At 45.4% G+C, this 25,512-nt stretch overlaps 1 protein-coding gene across 1 annotated transcript in view; it reads right to left on the bottom strand.

The window, feature by feature from the left end:
• The window catches only part of IFNGR2 (interferon gamma receptor 2), a 34,472-nt gene extending 9,830 nt beyond the window's left edge, over positions 1-24,642 (bottom strand). The window contains exons 1-3 of the mRNA XM_068546991.1: positions 24,358-24,642; positions 9,342-9,474; positions 2,809-3,017 (exon numbers count right to left, since the gene is read on the bottom strand). Coding sequence (XP_068403092.1) covers positions 2,809-3,017; positions 9,342-9,474; positions 24,358-24,433 — 418 coding nt within the window. The 5' untranslated portion in view covers positions 24,434-24,642. The remainder of the gene's footprint in view (positions 1-2,808; positions 3,018-9,341; positions 9,475-24,357) is intronic.
• Positions 24,643-25,512: the final 870 nt, after the last annotated feature.

Below are 25,512 nucleotides of genomic sequence, written 5' to 3'. Positions count from 1 at the left end.
CAGATACAGGGTCGGGCCTGGCCCACCTCAAGCCACAGCGATGTTAGCGGATTAGCTGTGTGAAACAAAAAGCTCTCACTAAACCTGCTCACAGATGATGGCATGCACGTCTTCAAGCTATGCTTCTGAAAGTCAAGTGACTGGAGCATGCAACAACATGCGGACCTGCAGGCCCAGGCCCCCGCTGAGCAGATGCTCTAGACTTTTCTGTGACTTACCCACCGGAGTGGGCATGGGAGCCTGGATGACTAATCACTTAACCGCTGCCAGGTCAGCACCGAAAGACCTGCCTTTCTGAAGGGCGTGCCAGACGGAGAATCTGATACCAACGTGATGAGTCTGCCTTTTCTCTGGGCCCTGCAGGAGGGCTCAGTGGATCTATGGGTCACTGCTGATAGCAGTGTCCACAGACTGAGCGATCACCCTAAACCTGGCAACACGGACTTTACATCCGCGTCCACACAGATCTATGTAACACCCACAGAAGGCCATCCCCATTTCCCAGAGGGGGAAACTGAAGCCCAGAGGGACATTACTTGCCCAGAGTGACAGCCGGTAAGTGGCAGTGTTGGGATTTGAACCCAAGTTTATGTGATGCCAAAGCCTGCCCCCTTCAGGCACCATCTCATCCCTCTACCCTCAGTAAAGCATCTTCAAGTTGGTTACCCATCCTGACTCGACCGCAAGTGCTGCAAGCAGCGATGGGCTCGGAGAACACCACTGTCTTGAAGTTTACCAGTGACATCCCACCAGTAACTAACCGAGGGCATGGCTGCCCAGCTCTGGCCGGGAGGACAGACCAGCGACTTCATGACAGGCCCTGCTTCTGATACCACCGTTACTTTTTCCCCACTAATTCCCACTTTGGTGACGCTTGATAGCTCAGATGTGTGATGGTTCTCCACTCAGGGACAAATGACTTGTCCACAGAAGACCAGCCAGCAGGGACTGCACTGTCTTCTCGTACCATCCTCAAATTGCTAGCAAAAACCTTTTTTTTTTAAATAATTTTTTAAAAAAATATTTACTTATTTATTTATCTGGTTGTGCTGGGTCTTAGTTGCGGTATGCGAACTCTTAGTTGCGGCACGCATGTGGGATCTAGTTCCCTGACCAGGGATCGAACCCGGGCCCCCTGCACTGGGAGTGTGGAGTCTTAACCACCGTACCACCAGGAAAGTCCCTTTCTTAGCTTCTATTACAGAAAATGTCAAACATATAGAAAGTAGAGAGAAGACTGTAAACAAAGTTCATGTACTCATCACCCAACTTTAAAGCAACCGTCAAGTCCTGACCGGTTTTGTTTCTCCTGTGCCCATCCACCTTGTAAGGACCACCTTGCCCCTCCCACTCTCTGGATTATTTTGAAGGAATCTCAGACATTACATCATTGCATCTGTAAATACTTCAGTATGTATCTTGAAAAGACCAGACTCCCCGCCTTTTTAAAAAAACATAACAAAATACCATTATAACACCTGAAGTATATTAGGTATATACCTAATATATATACCTAATATATATATATTAGGTATATTAAGCAACAATTGCTTAATAAGTCATCAAAGATCTAGACAGCGATCACATTTCCTCAATCGTCTTATACCTCTGTTTAGTTTGAATCAGGATCCCAAGAAGTTCCATACTTTGTGTTTGCATAGACAGCAGAGAAACATTAGGCACGGCTGACCATGTGAAGAATGAATCATTGCAGGAACAAATCTATAAACTATTGTCTGACGACTCTCATGCTCCCTTCCAATATCTGGGAGCATATCTGTTCATTCAATCATTCCACAGATATTTTCTGCTATGTGCCAGGTACTGTTCAAGGCTAAATTAAAATCTTTCCTGAACATAAAAGAAGTTGTGCCATGTAACAGTGATCAGTGAAGCCAATATGCTAGTATTCCCTCCAGCACAGAGGTTAGCAAACTTTCTCAGTAAAGCACCAGAGTGAATTTAGGCTCTGACTGGTCACGCAGCCCCTGTTGCGACTACTCAGCTCACCTGTTGCAGCTTGGAAGCAGCCATAGACAGTATATGAAAAGATGGGGAAACTGCATTCCGATAAAACTTTTTTTTAAAAATTGAAGTATAGTTGATTTACAATATTGTGTTAGTTTCAGGTGTACAGCAACGTGATTCAGTTATACATGTATTCTTTTTCAGATTCTTTTCCATTATAGGTTATTACAAGTTCCCTGTGCTATACAGTAGGTCCTTGTTGTTTATCTGTTTTATATATAGCAGTGTGTATATCTTAATCCCATACTCCAAATTTATCCCTCCCCCCCTTTCCACTTGGGTAACCGTAAGTTTGTTTTCTATGTCTGTGAGTCTGTTTCTGTTTTGTAAATAAGTTCATCTGTATCATTTTTTTAGATTCCCCATGTAAGAGATATCATACAATATTTCTTCCTCTGACTTACTTCACTTATATGATAATCTCTAGGTCCACCCATGTTGCTGCAAATGGCATTATTTCATTCTTTTTTTATGGCTGAGTAGTATTCCATTGTACATATATAACACATTTTCTTTCCAATAAAACTTTACAAAAACCGGTTGGCGGGCGGGATTTGACCTGCAGGCTGGGGTTTGACAACTTCCAGGTCTAGCAAATCACCCTCCCCTAGCGTCAGCTTCCGTGGTCAGTACTCGGGTTTGACCATCATACCCACCTGGGTGCTGGTTATTTAGGGTGAGAGGCAGGACGGAGGGGCGTGGAGTCAGTACCGCTCAGCGAAGAGGAAAGTGAAGAAAACCTGCAAACGTTAAAGGAAGTTTGTACCCAAGTCGTCTTACCATTCCGATAGTGTTCGAACCAAGGTGCCTTTACCCAGGCAGAGACGAGGTCCCCCAGCTTAGCTCGGACGCGTAAAGAGATGTTGAAATGCCGTGGGAAACCCTCCAAGAGGCTGTTTGCGGTAAAGTTACACTCTGTCCCGGTGAGGTTCGTACAATCCACCCTGCTGTCTTTTTTGTTGACGTCATACCAGGTACTACTAGTGCTGCTGCAAAGGGAAGAAGGATTTTACTTTGCACAAGTCTCTCTTCGATCACATATAACAGTTTCCCCAGAGATGAGTTTTTAATTCGATGTTTTCGATTGAGACATAGCTCACATACCATACACTACCCCCATTTAAAGTGTACAATTCAATGGATTTCAGTAAATTCACAGGGTTGTGCAGCCTCACCACAATCCATTTCAATCCAGTTCATCATCCCCTAAAAACCCCTGCACCTACAGCAATCACTCTCCATTTCCTCCACCCCGCAAGCCCTAGGCTACCATTGATCTACTTTCTATCTCTATGGATTTGCCTGTTCTGGACATTTCATAGAAATAGAATCGTAAACTATGTGGTCTTTTGTGACTAGTGCCCTTCACTTAGCCTGTTTTACTTAGTATGTTTTCAAGCGTGATACATGTTGTAGCATGTATCAGTACTTCATCCCTTCTTATGACCAAATAATGTCCCATTGTATGTACATACCACATTTAGTTTATCCACTGATCTGCTGATGGGCGTGTGGGTTGTCTCCACTTTTTGGCTATTGTGAACAATGCTAAGAATATTTACATGGAAATTTCTTTGTGAACTTATGTTCAGTTCTCTGGGGTGTATACCTAGGAGTGGACTTGCCGGGTCATATGGTAACTATTTTTAACTGATTTCCAAAGTAGCTGCACCATTTTACATTCCCACCCACAATGTATAAGGGTTCCAATTTCTCCTTATCCTCACCAACACTTGTTATTATGCTTTTTTAATTTTTTATTTTTATAAACTTATTTATTTTATTTATTTATTTTTGGCTGCATTGGGTCTTCATTGTTGCGTGCGGGCTTTCTCTAGTTGCGGCGAGCAGGGGCTACTCTTCGTTGCGGTGCGCGGGCTTCTCATTGCGGTGGCTTCTCTTGTTGCAGAGCAAGGGCTCTAGGCGCGTGGGCTTCAGTAGTTGTGGTACACGGGCTCAGTAGTCATGGTTCGCGGGCTCTAGAGTGCAGGCTCAGTAGTTGTGGCGCACGGGCTTAGTCGCTCTGCGGCATGTGGGATCTTCCCGGACCAGGGCTTGAACCCGTGTCCCCTGCATTGGCAGGTGGATTCTTAACCACAGCACCACCAGGGAAGCCCATGCCTTTTTTATTGTAGCCATCCAAGTGGCTATATTTTCCCTGGCGACTAATGATGTTGAGTATCTTTTCATGTGCTTATTGGCTATTTGCATATCTTCTTTGGAGAACTGTCTACTCAGATCCTTTGTCTATATTTTAATTGGGTTATTTGCCTTTTAATTTTGAGTTGTAAGAGTTCTTTATACATTCTGGATACAAGTCCCTTATCAGATATATGATTTGCAAACATTTTCTGCCATTTTGTTCTACAGTTGATTTTAATGCTTCAAACTCAACCTCTGTAGCCTATGTCTTAGGAATGATACAGTGTTCATACAAACCATACCCATACTTCCTGCTGGCGTAGAGTTTGTTTTCACCCCATGGCTGCCCATTTAAAGAGAGTCTTGGCCACATGAAAACTTTGCCAAATGTAAGGCCATGCGTCCTTGTAAGTGAGAATGCATTCCCCAGAGTCCCAATGCCACCCGCCCACGTGGGATTCTACTCGCTGACTCTGAGCTCTGTCCTTAGGTGACTGACTTGAGAAAAGGCAGGGAGGTAGCTCTAGAAGCCTCAGTAGTGCGGCAGCAGGCAGTGTCCCCTCTAGGGACAGGCTATGCCCGGGACAGCAACTCTGGCCTGGAAAGCAAGGCCAGGGGAGACAGGAGAGATAAGGCTGGGGGGTCACGGCCACCAGCTCTCACACATGTGCTTCTGAGTGTACCTCTGACCCTGCCTGGAGACTTATCTTCTGCTAATGTGGCGGGTGACCAGATGAACGCCACATCAAGATGTGTGGCCAGGGATTCCACAGAAGATGCCCACCATACTCACATACCATCACGCCCTGGGGTCACAGGCCCTAATCGGGAAAGGGACCAAAAACCACAGACACCCCCTCTCAGACTGGGGGTGGTGTGCTTCACAAGGGGGTAAGTGATTTTTTTTTTAAGTTATACAGATACTTAAAGATACTATAACCTTCTCCCTGCCAATCCCAGCTGTTGAACTGGGGCAAAAGGCCCTCTCCCTGATTCGCCAGGGAACTGACCACCCATGTACCATGTCCTCCCCTCACCTCCAAGCTTGCCCCTTTCATATTTATCCCAGGGATGCAAGGTTTTTTCAATATCCTCAAATCAATCAGTGTGATACACCATATCAACAAATTGAAGAATAAAAACCATATGATCATTTCAATAGATGTAGAAAAAGCTTTTGAGAAAATTCAACACCCATTTATGATAAAAACTCTCAGAGAGGGAACATACCTCAACATAATAAAGGCCATATATGACAAACCTACAGCGAACATCAGACTCAAGGGTGAAAAGCTGAAAGCATTTCCTCTAAGGTCAGGAACAAGACAAGGAGGTCCACTCTCGCCACTTTTATTAAACATAGTTTTGGAAGTCCTAGCCAATCAGAGAAGAAAAAGAAATAAAAGGAATCCAAATTCGAAAAGAAGTTAAACTGTCAGTGTTTGCAGATGACATGATACTATACATAGAAAATCCTAAAGACGCTACCAGAAAACTACTAGAGCTCATCAATGAATTTGGTAAAGTTGCAGGTTACAAAATCAATACACAGAAATCCGTTGAATTTCAGAACTACTTTTTAAAAGTGTTTCTCAAAAAAGGGGTTTAAAAGGGCACAAGTCATCCGAATTTAAATGACAGCTGACACATGAAGGTCAGCAGTTTGCGGGGGGGGGGGGGGGGGAAGTGGAGTTCCGGAATGTGGCCTCCCCATCTAATTGCAAAGGGTAAAAATAAGGTGCTGTGGGCCCCCTTTATTTATTTTTTATTTTTTATTTTTTGGCCCCATTTAAATGGATAATGAAATGGACACAGCCTCACGAGCGTGGCACTGCCCATGTCTGGACTCCCACCCTCTTGCCCAGGCTTATGTTGAATCAGCCAGTCTGAGCCTTACCCAGCAAGTAGTCCTGGCTCCTGGCAATGTACTCATGTGGATGGCCTCTGTCCCTTTTACCTAATTTTGAAAGCAACTTCTTCATGAGAGGGAGAACAGCATAATGATTAAACACACGGACTCTGGGGCCAGATTACGTGGGTTCAAATCCCAGTTACTTCACTTCTCTGTTCCTCAGTCTTCTTATCTATAAGATGGGATGAACTATAGCATCTGACTCTCAGGGTTGTCTTGACAGTTGAAACAGTGGACACCAGGAAAGTGCCTGGATCAGGGCCTGATGCCTAGTAAGCACCATCTAAATGTTTGTTAAACACCTGGGCAAACAATGATTTCACTGTCCAGCCTCTGTTACATCACTTCCAAAAATGATGAAGTTTCTTCCCTTTGAACCCAGCAAGTCATCTTCCAGAAATGTAAGAAAACAATCAGACACGATTTATGTCTGAGGACATTACTTATAACAGTCGCAAACTGTCAACTATTTATATACCACTCGTGAGTGAGGAAAAGTTAAAAAAGTCATGAGTGATACATCATATAACAGAACATAGAATACAAATGTTCACACAGAAATAACTGTATGAAAAAAGTGGCTACATGCTTAACTACATTGTTAAAAGGAAAAAAAAAAAAAGGAAACAGGACCCAGAAGTGTAACCCCAGTTTTGTTTCAGTCTTACACACAAGCTGGCACATTTGCAAACAACTGCATGTATTTAGAAAAAAAAGTCTAGAGAGAAATACACTAAAATGAGAATAGTGATTTTTCTTGGACACCAGGTTGTTTTAATTTTATTCTTTTTACTTTTCTGGGTTTTCCACGTTTTCTATAAAGAAAATGTATTGCTATTAAAATGATGAAACAATGAAATTTAAAAAATGCATTGGGAAGACTGGGCGAGGCAGGTCCTGGCCTGGCAGCAGGGCAAGTGGGGTGTGACCTAGAAAGGGCCCCGCTGTCTGCCTGTCTTTATTTTCAAGAAAAAACAGAAATTCGGTTCTTTTTTTTTTTTTAAGTGAAATCTCCAGATTTTTAAATGTTGGCACTAATTGGAAAAAAAAATTAAACATTGTGGACCAAACACAGACTTTAGGCCACGTGATCTGCAACTTCTGATTTAAACTTAAAATTTTCCCACAAAGTGCTCTACGTAATTTTGGCTTTGCTACTGTGACTGTCAAAAAACAGAGGCACGTTTATTTATAATTATAGTGATGTTTTACTGGAGAGAAACAGAATGGAAACTTGTAAGTCCCACAAGCCTCAAAATTAAATTATTTAATGTAGCTAAAATGTCCTAAACAAGTGAAAGTATCTAGAAACAAACCAACAAAAAAAGCAAAGGCCCTCTTGCATGATCAAATCTGTAATTGGAAAAGAAAACAAAATTAGCCTCTGTTTGAGTTTTCAGTGACCCCCTCAGCATTTCCAAATAGGGACATTCACATTCAGCACACCTCTTTGTTTCTTTTACCAAAACCAACCTCTAACCTGAAAAAATATCTACAAAATGCTTTCCAAATAGAAAACACAGTGAAACAGGTTGGTCTGTGATGTGAAACTGTCAAAGGCTTTAACAAATACTTCTAATATTTAGAGGCGCTCTGTCAACCCACAAATGTACTTCCCCAGTCAAGGCTAAGGAATGCTAGTCAACAGATCAGCTGTGACTTCCTCTTACTGAAATCTTCTTGTATGGCTCTAAGATACCATATTTACTAAATGCCAAGCAGGGCCAGCTTCACAGGCATGTGACCTGTGCAGCGGCACAAAGCTGTACTCCTAGGAGGGCACCTGGTTTGAAGCTCTGCTTTACCATCCTGAAATTCCCAATAGTTTTTTCACAAGGGGCCTCACATTTTCATTTTGCACCGAGCCCCACAAATTATGTAGCCGGTCCTCATGGACTGGTCCGTTTATTACAGATGATCATGTTTGTAATTTATGATTACTTAAGAAATAGATAAATGCGATCCAGAGATAGGACTCAAATCCCAGTTCAGAATTTTTGTTAAGCAAGTATCGTTACAATGGACAGTTAATGATGAAAACGAAGTCATCTGGAAACTACTCCTCTAACAAATTAACCATCTGTAATTTTTCTACATTGCCTACCTGTTCTTGACCATAGACTCATTCCAAATCGCATACAGTTGCACCTGCTGTCACGTGACACATAACTACCCTTTTTACTGGTCACCTAAGGGTTCATCCACAAGTTAACTTGACACAGTTTGCCGCCTTCCTGCTAATGGACATGCATAGACACTTCAATGTATCAGTATATCTTCATGAATATAAGTTTGTTTTTTATTCTGATGGGGGGTTTGTACTGTCTGCCTAGGATAAAAGTAACATGGACATCCCTAGACTCTAAGTGAATAGTAGAAGTGTTTTCTAAGGGGGCTGTGCTCATAATTGATCCTGATCCAGCACTGTATCCACCAGCCACATTCTCAAAAGCACTGAGCATTCCTATTTTTAAAAATTTTGTTTATTTAGTAATCTAAAAATGACTTAGCTGATAATTTTTTTTTTTTTTGGCGCACCGTGTGGCATGCAGGATCTTTGTTCCCCGACCAGGGATTGAACTCATGCCCTGTGCATTGGAAGAGTGGAGTCCTAACCACTGGACTGCGAGGGAATTCCCACAATAATTTTAACTTAGTCTTCACTTAATTCATTGAACAAGGTAAACAAGGACTTGGATTTTGCCTTTCTTCTTCCCCTATGTGTCTATACTGCAAATCAAATGATGGCAAACTGTAAAAAAGCTTGAAAAGAAGGTGAGAGACAGAATGAGGGGCTGGAATAAATTGCAAAATGGAACACCAGTTTAGAAGCTGAGAATTAATAGTTCATTAGATGAATAACTTCCTTATTAGACCAAATTTGGCCCACAAGCCTAAATAAACCAGATTTTGACACCTGAAAAAGATGAAGACCAAAAGATGCCTCTTGCCCTTTCAAGACAGGAAGGCTTTTTATACATCTTCTCTTGAAACCGATGAGTCAACTTCCACCAAACTAAGCAGCCATGTGGTTAGACAGCTGAGTTCTCTGATGGCCAGCGTCCTTTCAGCCTTCAGATGCGTGGGGTGTTGTGAAATCTCTGTCCTTGGAGATGTAAAAAGTACAAGAGAACTATCTGCTTCCCATGGATTTGCTTACAATCCTGCCAAGAGGCAAGAACAAGCAGCTGGCCTCAGGTTCCGAAACAACCTCCCAACCCCAGCTCCCGGTAAGAATGCCAACAGAAATGTCGCTTACTATTTATACTGCACCTGGTAGACCACCGGCCTTGTGTCGTTGTGCAGGGACACGGGCTCCCAGCTCAGAGCCTGCTGGGCGTTGTACAGGTGAACCTTCAGGTTTCGAGGAGCAGGCAGCTGGAAGAGGGTGTCTTGAGAGGGACAGAGAATAAGAGAAGGGGGGAGAGGCGGGAGAGAAAGGGAGGGTCAAGAGGAGAAAAATCGATTACAAAAATATTCCAATGCACTCTACCAGACCATTCCTACGCCTTGGTGTTTTTTTTTTTTTTAAACTAATTGTTATTGGAGTATAGTTGCTTTCCCATGTTGTGTTAGTTTCTACTGTACAGCAAAATGAATCAGCCATACATATACATATATCCCCTCTTTTGGATTTCCTTCCCATTACGCCTCGGTTTTTGGTATTACCCATTCTCCCCTACTCCTTTAGCCTTTGACTAAAGACGGCACCACTGACACAGACCGTGGGAAAAAGAGGGGCTTGGGGCTGCCTTTCCACTTGCAGGTTCCAGTCCTTATGAACAGGTCCTGGGTGTGGGGTCTGGCTGAACTAGAACGCCTGTTCTACGTTTAGTAAGTGTGGGTAACTTAACAGCCCGGGCTTCCGTTTCTTCGTCAGGAATAAGGAACAAATAACAGTAGACTGCAGAAGGCCGTGGAGAAAATTAACATGATGACCACTTGACATGCATTAGACCCAGACTTATACCAAAGGAGTGTTTGGTAAACTTCCACAAACATGGGTGCACACATACACACGCACAGAAACACACCCCAAACCAGGCGTGCAAAGCCCACAGTCGCCTGGGAGGGTGAGGACTTGTCTTCTGGGCTTCATCAGAGTCGCTGTGTTTCTCAAAGACACCCCCCAACATCACAAGCACTGAAGTTAAAATACAGATTCCCAGGCCCCACCCCAGACCAGGAATTCTGCATTTTCAACAAGCTTCCCAGCTGATTCTCATGCACACTGAAGTTTGAGAATTACAAACGACAGAATAACACATTCCCCAGGGAACTGCCACCAAGATCTGAATCCCCCTTCTCGGGGTGACCTGGGAAACACAACTCCAAGCAGGTGCTTTACAGGATTGGGCTAGAGGCTGCCCGCATGGGAGCCTTTTCTCTAGTAAGAAAACAGACCTAATGATAGACTTTCTCTGAGACTGAAAGATTAATGGGGACTTCCCTGGTGGCGCAGTGGTTAAGAATCCGCCTGCCAACGCAGGGGACACGGGTTCAATCCCTGGTCCGGGAGGATCCCACATGCCACGGAGCAACTAAGCCTATACGCCACAACTACTGAAGTCCGCGAGCTGTAGGGCCCGTGTGCTGCAACTACTGAAGCCTGCGTGCCTAGAGCCCATGCTCCGCAACAAGAGAAGCCACCGCAATGAGAAGCCTGTGCAACAAAGAGTAGCCCCCGCTCGCTGCAACTAGAGGAAGCCCGCGCAGAGCAACAAAGACCCGACGCAGCAGAAAAAAAAAAAAAGATTAATGAGAAACACCCAGAGGTGGAAAGTAAAGCTTGAAAAACATGCCGTTCCAGAATTCAAAGCAGGAAACTCAAACCACACAATTTCAGTAAATGCATCCAATCTTAAAGAAAGAAGGATGCCCAGATCAGCTGATAGCCTGGCTTGCTGCTCTCTTCTGAAAGGTACATTACCTAGAGTCTGTGGCCACTTGTTTACTTACAGAATGTCCACTGTCTTCACAGCTATGACCTTGGGCTGACCTCCATTCTAGATCTTAATTCAACCAGCTCACCGACACTGCTGCCAACTCATGCCAGGCCTCATGGAAGCCGGGCCAAAGGCGCAGCGTGGCGGCAGGCTGGTCTCCTGGTCAGGCCCGTCCCACCCACTGTGGCTGCTATAGCCCAGTGGATGCCACAGCATTTCTGAGCTGAGAAATGAAGTTCTGCTTCCAGGGAGGGATGTGCAGGGTCTCAGGGGTGAGTGCTTGGTTAGGGCTGGGCACCCATCAGAGCATCCCGGAGACCTTCTACTGTCTATATTAGTTTCCTAGTTTTAAAAAATTAATTAATTAATTAATTAATTGTTTTTTGGCTGTATTGGATCTTCGTTGCACGCAGGCTTTCTCTAGTTGTGGCGAGCTGGGGCTACTCTTTGTTGTGGTGAGTGGGCTTCTCATTGCGGTGGCTTCTCTTGTTGCGGAGCACAGGCTCTAGGCGCACGGGCTTCAGTAGTTGTGGCTCGCGGGGTCTAGAGTGCAGGCTCAGTAGCTGTGGTGCAAGGGCTTAGTTGCTCCGCGGCATGTGGGATCTTCCCGGTCCAGGGCTCAAACCCGTGTCCCCTGCACTGGTAGGCGGATTCTTAACCACTGCGCCACCAGGGAAGTCCCCAGTTTCCTATTGATGTTGAAATAAATGACCCCAAATGTAGTGTCTTAAAACAACCCAGATTTATGCTCTTATAGCTCTGGAGGTCAGAAGTTTGCAGTAGGTCTCACTGGGCCCATGTCAAGGTGTCGGCAGGGCTCTGTTCCTTCTGGAAGCTTGCCTTTTTCCTTGCCTAGAAGCTGCTCACATTCTTTGGCTCATGGCCTCTTCCTCCGGCAATGCTGGGCTGAGTCTTTCTTGTGCTGCCGTCTCTTTGGTTCTGACTCTCTTGCCTACCTCTTCCATCTTCCAATGACCCTTGTGATTGCACTGGGCCCACAGAGCCCGACAATCCAGGATAATCTCCCCAGCTCAGGACCCCTAATTTAATCACGTCTGCCGAATCCCTTTTGCCATGTAAGATAACGTGGTCACAGGTTCCGGGGATGAGGATGTGGACAACTTTGGGGACCCTTATTCAGCCTGCCACAGGCCTCCTCCCCATCTCCCCATCTCTGGGGAGGAGCCAGAAGGCGTTCCCTCTCCCTCCGCCCTTCTCCTGGCACCCTCCCCCCCGTCTAAACATTCAGCTGAGAAAGGGAGCGACAGGGGACCAGCGAAGTCTTCCACCCCAACTGGCACGTGAACCAGAAGAAAGCCTTCTGGAAAAGTTGGGGTCTCCAGATGAGTCTTCCACTTTCTTCAACTTTCATTTTACTGAGGTGTGGAGAAAGGACCTGCAGTTTTGCTCTCGTATTTGAGTTTCTTGGACTCCCCTGTCTCACCACATTCAGAGAAGAAAATGAGTCTTACGGCTGTAGATTTCACAGTGAAGTACCAGAGGCTGCCCACTCATTAACACCAACAGCTTCAACCCCGGCCCTGCACGCCTCTCAGGAGGCCCGTCCCTCAACAGCTTCCCGTGGCCTCCTCCTTGTTCCTGGGAAGCACCGGGCACCCTCTCACCTCGCCTTGCCCTTGCTGCTGCCCTTCTCTGGAGCCTTCTTTCCCCCTGTGCCAGGCTCTCTCCCCCGCTCCCTTCATGTCTCTGCTCAGATGCCACCTTATCAGAGCAGCTTCCTGCCTATGAAGCCCAGGGCAGGGGACTCCCGATCCCTGCTTTCCTTTTCTCCTGGCTTTCCCACCACCTGCGTCCTTTGTTTACACCCCGGTGGTGAGAGGCATGGATTCCAGAACTTGACTGCCTGGGTTCAAAGCCATGCGCTCTTTGCGGGACCTTGAGCAAGCTGTTCCCCTCTCTGTGCCTCGGTTGTCTCACCTGCGAAATGGAAATGAAAACAGTGAAGACTTCAAAGGGTTATTATGAGGAATGAGTGGGTTAATTTCACATGCGGGGCTGAGAACAGTGCGAGCACCACGTGATCGTTTCCTCTCCTCCTTGCTAGCAGCTCACTGACAGTCTCCCCCGACACTAGAGCGGCGAGCTCCAGGAGGGCTGGGTGTTGCCACACTTGGGGACCGTTTCATCCCCAGTGCCTGGAGGACCAGGCACGCAGGATCTGGGGAGCGAGCGGCCTGCAGCCCAGCGGCCTGAGTTGCTTCAGGGATTATGTAGCCAGTTTCTGTGTCCTCAGTGTTGCATTTGTCCACCCGAAACCCATGCTAAGCTCAGTCTCTCTTTCTCTTCCTTGCTTTATGTGTAAGTCCTGCCTTTTCTCTGGTCTCAGAGGCTGGGGCAGGGAGTGGGTACAACTCTGGACCATGGACTTATCTGGATGGCTCTAAAAGGTCCATATATTTAGGGCCATAGCACCTGCTGTCAACAGTGTTGACAAAGGCTCTGTGGGAAGGGAAGAGAATTTCTGGACAAAGGGCTTTGGCTGGAATCCTGATCCTGCCACCTAGAGCCATGGGATCCTACCACGACCCCACTTGAGCCTCAGTCTCCCCATGAATAATGAAATGATACCATCTCTCCCAGAGATGGAGTGAGGGGCAAATGAGGGACCACGAATGAAAGGCAAACCAGACACTGCTGCCTAAGTGTGATTTTTAAGACGTGCCTATTTCAGGGTGTCCTGATGGATGGCTGCTTCTGCAGGTGGCGCGCCACAACCCAATACCCAGACCCTGCCTTCAGTGACCACCAACAGGGGGCCCAGCCCCATGCTGACCACTGTATTCAATGGTCTGACCCTGCTGTAGGCAGAACAGTGGCCCCTCCCAAAGATGTCTGTGTCCTAATGTATTCACAGGACACAGATATCTTTGGGAGGGGATGAAACCTAGGGTTCTGAGGAGGACGCGGGGCGTGCACAGCCGTGTCGCTGACAGGGTCTTGCTGCTCCGGCTGGGTGTCAGGCCTGAGCCTCTGAGGTGGGAGAGCTGAGTTCAGGACATTGGTTCACCAGAGACCTCCCGGTCCCACGTAATATCAAACAGCGAAAGCCCTCTCAGAGATCTACATCTCAACGCTAAGACCCAGCTCCACTCAATGACCAGCAAGCTACAGTGCTAGACACCCTATGCCAAACAACTAGCAAGACAGGAACACAACCCCACCCATTAGCAGAGAGGCTGCCTAAAATCATAATAAGATCACAGGCACCCCAAAACACACCACCGGACGCGGTCCCGCCCACCAGAAAGACAAGATCCAGCCACGTCCACCAAAACACAGGTACCACTCGCCTCCACCAGGAAGCCTACACAACCCACTGAACCAACCTTACCCACTGGGAGCAGACACCAAAAACAACAGGAACTACGAACCTGCAGCCTGTGAAAAGGAGACCCCAAACACAGTAAGTTAGGCAAAATGACAAGACAGAAAAATACACAGCAGATGAAGGAGCAAGGGAAAAACCCACCAGACCAAACAAATGAAGAGGAAATAGGCAGTCTACCCGAAAAAGAATTCACAGTAATGATATTAAAGATGATCCAAAATCTTGGAAATAGAATGGAGAAAATACAAGAAACGTTTAACAAGGACCTAGAAGAACTAAAGAGCAAACAAACAATGATGAACAACACAATCAATGAAATTAAAAATTCTCTAGAAGGAATCAATAGCAGAATAACTGAGGTAGAAAAACGGATAAGTGACCTGGAAGATAAAATAGTGGAAATGACTACCACAGGGCAGAATAAAGAAAAAAGAATGAAAAGAGTTGAGGACAATCTCAGAGACCTCTGGGACAACATTAAACGCACCAACATTCGAATTACAGGGGTCCCAGAAGAAGAAGAGGAAAAAAAAGGGACTGAGAAAATATTTGAAGAGATTATAGTTGAAAACTTCCCTAATATGGGTAAGGAAATAGTCAATAAAGTCCAGGAAATGCAGAGAGTCCCATACAGGATAAATCCAAGGAGAAACGCTCCAAGACACATCTTAATCAAACTATCAAAAATTAAATTCAAAGAAAAAATATTAAAAGCAGCAAGGGAAAAGCAACAATTAACATACAAGGGAATCCCCATAAGGTTAACAGCTGATCTTTCAGCAGAAACTCTGCAAGCCAGAAGGGAGTGGCAGGACATATTTAAAGTGATGACAGGGAAAAACCTACAATCAAGATTACTCTACCCAGCAAGGATCTCATTCAGATTCGATAGAGAAATGAAAATCTTTACAGACAAGCAAAAGCTAAGAGAATTCAGCACCACCAAACCAGCTCTACAACAAATGCTAAAGGAACTTCTCTAGGCAGGAAACACAAGGAAGGAAAAGACTTACAATAACAAGCCCAAAACAATTAAGAAAATGGTAATAGGAACATTCATATCGATAACTACCTTGGATGTAAATGGATTAAATGCTCCAACCAAAAGACATAGACTGGCTGAATGGATACAAAAACAAGACCCATACATATGCTGTCTACGAGAGACCCACTTCAGACCTAGGGACACATACAGACTGAAAGTGAGGGGATGGAAAAAGATATTCCATGCAAATGGAAATCAAAAGAAAGCTGGAGTAGCAATACTCATACCAGACAAAATACTTTAAAATAAAGACTATTACAAGAGACAAAGAAGGACACTACATAATGACCAAGGGATCAATCCAAGAGGAAGATATAACAATTGTAAATATTTATGCACCCAACATAGGAGCACCTCAATACATAAGGCAAATGCTAACAGCCATAAAAGGGGAAATTGACAGTAACACAATCATAGTAGGGGACTTTAACACCCCACTTTCACCAATGGACAGATCATCCAAAATGAAAATAAATAAGGAAACGCAAGCTTTAAATGATACATTAAACAAGATGGACTTAATTGATATTTATAGGACATTCCATCCAAAAACAGCAGATTACACTTTCTTCTCAAGTGCTCATGGAACATTTTCCAGGATAGATCGTATCTTGGGTCACAAATCAAGCCTTGGTAAATTTAAGAAAACTGAAATCGTATCAAGTATCTTTTCTGACCACAACACTATGAGACTAGATATCAATTACAGGAAAAAATCTGTAAAAAAACCAAACACATGGAGGCTAAACAGTACACTACTAAATAACCAAGAGATCACTGAAGAAATCAAAGAGGAAATCAAAAAATACCTAGAAACAAATGACAATGAAAGCACGACGACCCAAAACCTATGGGATGCAGCAAAAGCAGTTCTAAGAGGGAAGTGTATAGCAATACAATCCTACCTCAAGAAACAAGAAACATCTCAAATAAACAATGTAAACTTACACCTAAAGCAATTAGAGAAAGAACAAAAAACCCCCAAAGTTAGCAGAAGGAAAGAAATCATAAAGATCAGATCAGAAATAAATGAAAACGAAATGAAGGAAATGATAGCAAAGATCAATAAAACTAAAAGCTGGTTCTTTGAGAAGATAAACAAAACTGATAAACCATTAGCCAGACTCATCAAGAAAAAAAGGGAGAAGACTCAAATCAATAGAATTAGAAATGAAAAAGGGGAAGTAACAACTGACACTGCAGAAATACAAAGAATCATGAGAGCTTACTACAAGCAACTATATGCCAATAAAATGGACAACCTGGAAGAAATGGACAACCTGAACCAGGAAGAAATAGAAAATATAAACAGACCAATCACCAACACTGAAATTGAAACTGTGATTAAAAATCTTCCAACAAACAAAAGCCCAGGACCAGATGGCTTCACAGGCAAATTCTATCAAACATTTAGAGAAGAGCTAACACCTATCCTTCTCAAACTCTTCCAAAATATAGCAGAGGGAGGAATACTCCCAAACTCATTCTACAAGGTCACCATCACCCTGATATCCAAACCAGACAGATGCCACCAAAAAAAAGAAAACTACAGGCCAATATCACTGATGAACATAGATGCAAAAATCCTCAACAAAATACTAGCAAACAGTATCCAACAGCACATTTAAAGGATCATACACCATGATCAAGTGGGGTTTATCCCAGGAATGTAAGGATTCTTCAATATATGCAAATCAATCAGTGTGATAAACCATATTAACAAATTGAAGGAGAAAAACCACATGATCATGTCAATAGATGCAGAAAAAGCTTTTGACAAAATTTAACACCCATTTATGATAAAAACCCTCCAGAAAGCAGGCATAGAGGGAACTTACCTCAACATAATAAAGGCCATTTATGACAAACCCATAGCCAACATTGTTCTGAATGGTGAAAAACTGAAACCATTTCCACTAAGATCAGGAACAAGACAAGGTTGCCCACTCTCACCACCATTATTCAACATAGTCTTGGAAGTTTTAGCGACAGCAATCAGAGAAGAAAAAGAAATAAAAGGAATCCAAATTGGAAAAGAAGAAGTAAAACTGTCACTGTTTGCAGATGACATGATACTATACATAGAGAATCCTATAGATGATACCAGAAAACTACTAGAGCTAATTAATGCATTTGGTAAAGTAGCAGGATACAAAATTAATGCACAGAAATCTCTTGCATTCCTATACACTAATGATGAAAAATCTGAAAGAGCAATTAAGGAAACACTCCCATTTACCATTGCAACAAAAAGAATAAAATACCTAGGAATAAACCTACCTAAGGAGACAAAAGACCTGTATGCAGAAAACTATAAGACACTGATGAAAGAAATTAAAGGTGATACAAACAGATGGAGAGATATATCATGTTCTTGGATTGGAAGAATCAACATTGTGAAAATGACTATACTACCCAAAGAAATCTACAGATTAAATGCAATCTCTATTAAACTACCAATGGCATTTTTCACAGAACTAGAACAAAAAATTTCACAATTTGTATGGAAACACAAAAGACCCTGAGTAGCCAAAGCAATCCTGAGAAAGAAAAATGGAGTTGGAGGAATCAGGCTCCCTGACTTCAGACTATACTACAAAGCTACAGTAATCAAGACAGTATGGTACTGGCACAAAAACAGAAATATAGATCAATGGAACAGGAGAGAAAGCCCAGAGATAAACCCACGCACCTATGGTCAGCTAATCTATGACAAAGGAGGCAAGGATATACAATGGAGAAAAGACAGCCTCTTCAATAAGTGGGTCTGGGAAAACTGGATAGCTTCATGTAAAAGAATGAAATTAGAACACTCCCTAACGCCATACACAAAAATAAACTCCAAATGGATTAAAGACCTAAATGTAAGGCCAGACACTATAAAACTCTCAGAGGAAAACATAGGCAGAACACTCCATGACATAAATCACAGCAAGATCCTTTTTGAGCCGCCTCCTAGAGAAATGGAAATAAAAACAAAAATAAACAAATGGGACCTAATGAAACTTAAAAGCTTTTGCACAGCAAAGGAAACCATAAACAAGATGAAAAGACAACCCTCAGAATGGGAGAAAATATTTTCAAACGAAGCAACTGACAAAGGATTAATCTCCAAAATATACAAGCAGCTCATGCAGCTCAGTATCAAAAAAACAAACAACCGGGGCTTCCCTGGTGGCGCAGTGGTTGAGAATCTGCCTGCCAATGCAGGGGACACGGGTTCGAGCCCTGGTCCGGGAAGATCCCACATGCTGCAGAGCAACTAAGCCCGTGCGCCACAATTACCAAGCCTGCGCGCCACAACTACTGAAGCCTGTCTGCCTAGAGCCCGTGCTCTGCAACAAGAGAAGCCACCGCAATGAGAAGCCTGCACACTGCAACAAAGAGTAGCCCCTGCTCGCCACAACTAGAGAAAGCCCACACGCAGCAACGAAGACCCAACACAGCCAAAAAATAATAAATAAGTAAAATAAATAAATTTATTTTTAAAAACCCCTGAACAGCCCAATCCAAAAGTGGGCAGAAGACCTAAACAGTCATTTCTCCAAAGAAGATATACAGATTGCCAACAAACAAATGAAAGGATGCTCAACATCACTAATCATTAGAGAAATGCAAATCAAAACTACAATGAGGTATCTATCACCTCACACCGGTCAGAATGGCCATCATCAAAAAATCTATAAACAATAAATGCTGGAGAGCGTGTGGAGAAAAGGGAACCCTCTTGCACTGTTGGTGGGAATGTAAATTGATACAGTCACTATGGAGAACAGCATGGAGGTTCCTCAAAAAAACTAAGAATAGAACTACCATACGACCCAGCAATCCCACTACTGGGCATATACCCTGAGAAAACCATAATTCAAAAAGAGTCATGTACCACAATGTTCATTGCAGCTCTATTTACAACAGCCAGGACATGGAAGCAACCTAAGTGTCCGTCAACAGATGAATGGATAAAGAAGATGTGGCACATATATACAATGCAATGTTACTCATCCATAAAAAGAAACGAAATTGAGTTATTTGTAGTGAGGTGGATGGACCTAGAGACTGTCATACAGAGTGAAGGAAGTCAGAAAGAGAAAAACAAATACCGTATGCTAACACACATATATGGAACTTAAAAAAAAAAAAAAAAAGGTTCTGAAGAACCTAGGGGCAGGACAGGAATAAAGACGGAGATGTAGAGAATGGACTTGAGGACACAGGGAGGGGGAACGGTAAGCTGGGACGAAGTGAGAGAGTGGCATGGACATATATACACTACCATATGTAAAATAGATAGCTAGTGGGAAGCAGCCGCATAGCACAGGGAGATCAGCTCGGTGCTTTGTGACCACCTAGAGGGAGGGTGGGAGGGATACGCAAGAGGGAGGAGATATGGGGATGTATGTATATGTATGGCTGATTCACTTGTTATAAAGCGGAAAGTAACGCGCCATTGTAAAGCAGTTATACTCCAATAAAGATGTTAAAAAAATTAAAAAAAAAAAAGAAATTTAGGGTCCCAATCAGAAGACCTAAAAACAGATTATCCTGGAGTATTTGGGTGGACCCAATGTCACCACAAGGATGTTTGTCTAGAAGCTGGAAAAGGCAAGGAAATGATTCTTCCCCTAGAACCCTCAGAAAGGAACACATCCCTACAACACCTTGATTTTAGCCCAGTGAAAGCTGCATCTGACTGCTGACCTCCAGGACTGTAAGACACTAAATTTGGTTCTAGGCATCTTCACCATAAGCCTCTTTGCCATAGACATTTTTGCCACAGCATTTTCACTGCAAACATTTTTGCCAAATAACTAATTTGCCCTCAGGCAATTTAACTGTAAGAAAGTAAAATAATGAAAAAGAAAAGAGAGACATTACGCAAGACATAATGAAACATGAAAAGTGATAACAAAACTTAGAAGACTTTATTGCAAAATACAAAATATTTGAATCCATTGAAAATGTGTGTAGATGCATGGCAATACTGCGCAAACAACAGATTTTATTTTGTGGGCTTTACAAAGCACTTGTCTTCAAAGTCTTTCGTTCATCATATTATACATTGTTTTGTTTTGTTTTGTTTTTTTGCTTATTGACTTGTTTCATGCTTTCTCTTTTTCACTAAGATTTCCTCTTTCATTAAGCGAGGTGTCAGTTTCTGAACACTGGGACGCATGTTTGTAACTGAGCTTTGTACTGCGTTGTGAAAGCCTCTACACTATTGCGTGGTCTTGGCATATTGTCACATGTCTCTTGATAAACGTTTAGTTCTATGGGAAAGGTTGGTTCAATGCTGCGCCTTTAAGGCCGTTGGTCTCTTTCTCTTCCAAGGTAGTGTGTTTCAAAATCAGAAACCAAATCATCATCATCTGTCAGCTCGATAAAGTGATCAGTAACTTCACTAACTGGAAGAAACGCTGACACATTTCAACCACTTGAAACCAAACCATGAAACCAAACCGTCAACCAGTTATTTTATCTTTTACGGCAAAATCGCCTGATGGCCAATTAGTTAGGCGGCGAACATGTTTGAGGTGCCAAGTTGGTAGTCATTCGTTACAGCAACAACAGGAAACGAATACAGTCCCTGGAGGTGGACACCAGGCCTTCAATGACACCCCAGCTCCTACAAGATAAAAGCTCACAGTCCTAAGTAGGGTGTACAAAGCCCCACTCTACTTGCTTCTCCATGGTCTTTGGGGCAATGGTTCACTAACTGTTAATGGTAAGAAGAGGTAACCTAGGGAGGTGCCAAGTGTGTCCTCTGCACCTCACAACCACAGCTCCTTCTGTTCCACCCTCCTGCCCCAACCGGCCACCTCCGATCCACCCTGGATCCAGGTGTTTGAGATTTTATACGTTTTTAAGAATAGTCTCTCCTGGGTCTTAACAGCATAGTTTGATAAACACACATCACACACAGATAATAAAATAAAGTACTGCTAACATCAAAATTAATCATTTAATCTTGACAATCGAACACCCTTCAGGATCTTCCCATGGATGGGTCATTATGATGAACATCAATGATCTCACCTCCCTGCAGATGAGGAGAAGTCAAAAAGACATTCCCTGAATAACCAGGAAGCTGCTCTCGTCTGTAAATACTGGACATCAGCTTATTTACCTAGACCATTTGTCTCTTCCTATAAAGGATGGTTTGGTTTCCCAGGGAGTAAAGTGGGGCTCTTATCTACTTCAAAACATGGGTGAGAAAATTCGGAGAGATAATGTATAGAAAGCACTTAACAGCTTGTCTGAGTTAAAAGAGTAGCCCAATAAATGGTGGCCATTACTATCATTTATAGAGTTTGCCCCCAAACATTCCAGTTACATAGTAGTTTCCACTGTTGAGATTATGGACAAACAGGAGTTACTTAATACACATTTATCTGCAATGGCTTTTATGTGGTTGGGGATTTATGGTCTTTCTCAGTGGTCTCTAAGCTCCGAGAAGCTTTGGATGTTCAAGTCAGCAAGTCAGGGTGAGAAAATTTTGTGGCCTAAGGACATTCCAATCTGCTAGACAATAAGCAGCAGCTATGACAATTACAAATAGAAGCCTTAATTCTTCAACATTCGGGTAATTGAATTACTAGAGAGTGGTTGACTTACTGCACTTTAATGCTTTGATTAGCTTCTATCTAAAGCAGCACCTACTACAGATTGGGTCAGGTCCGATATTTTACATATGTTATCCTTCTAACAACTCGAAGGGGTAGATATTGCAAGTCTCCCTTTAAAAATTTTGTTTCCAGTACTTGTATTTTCTCCCCCCTCTGACCATAAAAGCAATTACGTGACTACTGAAGGACACCTGTAAATTATGGAGAAGTCTGGAAATTTTACTACTTACTACCCGTTTACTATATAATCGTTAATCTTTTCACTTTGTGTTTTGACCAACAGAGAGTTTCTCTTAAAAATATCCCGGTTAGTTTTTAATTGTTTATTATGCAAAATTTCAAATAGTCACAAAAAACAGATTAGTATAATGTGGTGCTGCTTTGCAAAGGATCTGTGGTGAAGGACCAGTTTATTTCCAATGCATCACACAGAACCAAAGTTTTGCAGAATACAATCAAAGATAATCACTAGAAAGATGGACCTGCCCATGCGTGTTGTAGCAATATCAAATCGCAAAGTTTTGATATACTTCTCTCAACCTCTGGACTATTGGCAGACAAGTCACAAACAGTTCACAGACTAATCAGGAGCAGCACTAGTATAAAGGACCACCTTGGGCAATTACCAACATTTTACCAATGCCCAAATCTCATCTGAAGGAAGCAGGGAAGGGGCAGACATAGGTCGTTCAAGGCTTGAAGCTGGGGAGGAGCAGAGTCAAGATTCAAACCCGGGCTTCCCTGGTGGCGCAGTGGTTGAGAGTCTGCCTGCCAATGCAGGGGACACGGGTTCGAGCCCTGGTCTGGGAGGATCCCACATGCCGCAGAGCAGCTGGGCCCGTGAGCCACAATTACTGAGCCTGCGCGTCTGGAGCCTGTGCTCCGCAACAAGAGAGGCCGCGATAGTGAGAGGACCGCGCACCGCGATGAAGAGTGGCCCCCGCTCGCCGCAACTGGAGAAAGCCCTTGCACAGAAACGAAGACCCAACACAGCCATAAATAAATAAATAAATAAATTAAAAAAAGAAAAAAAAAAAAAGATTCAAACCCATCTGTCCGACTCCCAGGGGAAACAGCCATTTAACCAGGAGCACATATCCCCATATGCAAGGCTCCCCTCAGCCAGGATCTACAGCATTTAAGGGCTTTAGCAAGAGATGCTGACTAAAGAAACAAACGCAAACAACACCTTGAGAATTCAAGTGGGAGGAAACTTCTAAATTCTTGAGACTTCTTAAGTGTTACCCAATCTATGATACCGGCTTTTCCATGGGAAGGAACCCAGCAAAACACAAACAAGTGGACATGCACAGAACGTTCTCACACATCCACCTTTGTCATTGTTCTCTCTTTGTTTCTCTCTCTCTTTTTGTAGTTTTTCTCTTTCGCTCATAAGTATGGTCAGTTAGTGTCAGAGGTAAGCAGGTGGCCGATCTCAGGTAAAGGGCCGTCCAGATGGGAACGGAGCTGGGATTAACAGTCTGGTTCAGCTGACCGACCCCCTTACCTGCAAGGTAACATTTCTGGGTCCTGCCCTGAACGCTGCCCCGCCCCGCCCCCTTCCCCCCCATCTATCCGTTCCCCATCCCAGGGGACTAACCATCGGGATTTCACACCCGATATCAAACACACCCGGCCACAGTAAGACTGAGTTACAGTCACAACCTCCAAGACGAAGGTCCCTGCCGGTGGCTGGCCTCCACGGCACGCAGCTGCCAGGAAGGCAGGCCTGGGACCTGCTTCTGGCTCAGGCCACTGGGGAGGACGTGCCAGACGGGGCTACGTTCAGGCGGCCCAGGAGAAGACTCTGTGGCCCGCAGAGGCGGCCTTTCCTCGAGCCCTGGATTCGGTTTTTCCTTTGTTCATTTTGAGACGTTCGGAGTCGGGCCGCGCTGGTGTTTGGGCGGCGGCGCGGGGGTGGGAGAGAAGGAGCTAGAGTGTGTCCAGATTCATGCAGGGGCAGCTTAAGCCCCTCCTTCCTGCCAGCGATGTCCAGGGCGCCGGGAGGGCCGAACGGCGTCCAGCGGCTCCTCCGCTGCGCCTGCTCCAAGCCCCGAGGCTGCCCGGAATTCTCCCCTACCACCCCACACCCACTTCGGGCTCCCCGCGGACCCGCCCGATCGGGGCAGCCCTGTAGCCCCTCAACCGATCCAGGTTCCCTGCGGACCCCACCCGCTAGGGACACCCCCGTTTACCCCCAACCTATCGGGGTTCCCGTGGGCACCCCACCTACTCCGGGCTCCCCGCTGACACCCACCCGTGCGACAACGGTTCCGGCCGGCCTCGGGGCGGGGGGCCCAGGCCCCGCTTACCTGCCGGGGGCGCCGCTGCGTCGCAGCCACTGAGCAGTAACAGCAGCAGCAGCAGTAACAGAGGCGGCGGCCGCATGGCCCGGGGCTCTGGGCGCCGCGGGCTCGGCGGCGCTCTGGGCGCGACCCGGCCCCGGCGCTGGGTCGCCAAGCCGCTCACGTCGCCGCCTAGGTGGCCATGGCGAGCGCAGGGCGCTGGGGCCTGCCTCTTCCAGAGCGGCGGCGGCGCCGGCGGCGCGTCCCGGGCGGCAGGAGAGCCCTGCTCGGCCGCCGCGCCCAGCCCGGCCCCTCCCGGCGCCCGCGCTCCGCCCCGCGAGGCCGCCGCGCTCCTGCGCCCCGCCCGCCGCGGGGATTTTCCCGGCGCCCCCCATGCGCGCCGGCGCTCCCGGGAACCATGGCCCGGGGCCTCCCGGCCGCACCCCCCGACCCCGTCTCCCCGCGGCCGAAGCGCCCAGCGCGGCCAGATCCCGGCCTCTGCGGCCGCCCGAGCCGGGGTCTCACCGAGGCCGGACTCCCGGAGCGAGGCCTGGGCCTGGCACAGAGGACGGGGGTGGGAGGGGGGGAGGGAGGGGGGGGAACCCTGCCAGACGCCATCTTCGGGGGCCTTGCGACCCTTCTGGAAACACCCCCTCGAAACCCAAGGCCCTGGGTGGGCCTCGCGCGGAGCCCTCCATCCTCACCCCACCCCCTCTTCTCCCGCTGCTCCCTGATTCCAGGGGTTGCGCAGTTGGAGCATTCCTCCCTCGAGCTGAAACTTTTGCTTGCTTATTAGTCTCTAAAGTACCTACTCAGCTTTGAACCCTTTTTTGAAAATAGGTTTTAAGGGTATAGTGGATTGAAAGAGCCTGTGAGAAGGAAGGAGTGGGGCTTCGGCGGTTAATGGGCGCCCAGTAGCGCGGAGGGGGAGAGAAATGTCCCACATTTCAAAACGGCCTGTGGGTTTGGCCCAGGTTCAGGCTGTAAAGGAGTGTATGAGGAAGTAACTGCGGGCGCTGGGGCTGCGGGGGTGTGTGTGGGAGGCCTGCGCTCAAGCTGAATCTGCGCTGTTTCCAGTTTGATGCCAGCGAGGATCTGAGTCTGCTGTTCTCCCAGGATGAGCCATGAAGCAAGTTTAGCAGGGAAGGAAGGGGGGCAAAAAAGGGAGGGAGTTGTGGGGAT

The sequence above is a fragment of the Eschrichtius robustus genome, chromosome 6 (assembly GCF_028021215.1).
Source record: "Eschrichtius robustus isolate mEscRob2 chromosome 6, mEscRob2.pri, whole genome shotgun sequence".
NCBI lineage: Eukaryota > Metazoa > Chordata > Mammalia > Artiodactyla > Eschrichtiidae > Eschrichtius > Eschrichtius robustus.
The sequence above is the reverse complement of the archived record's forward strand: the minus strand, read 5'-3'. Positions and strand labels throughout refer to the sequence as shown.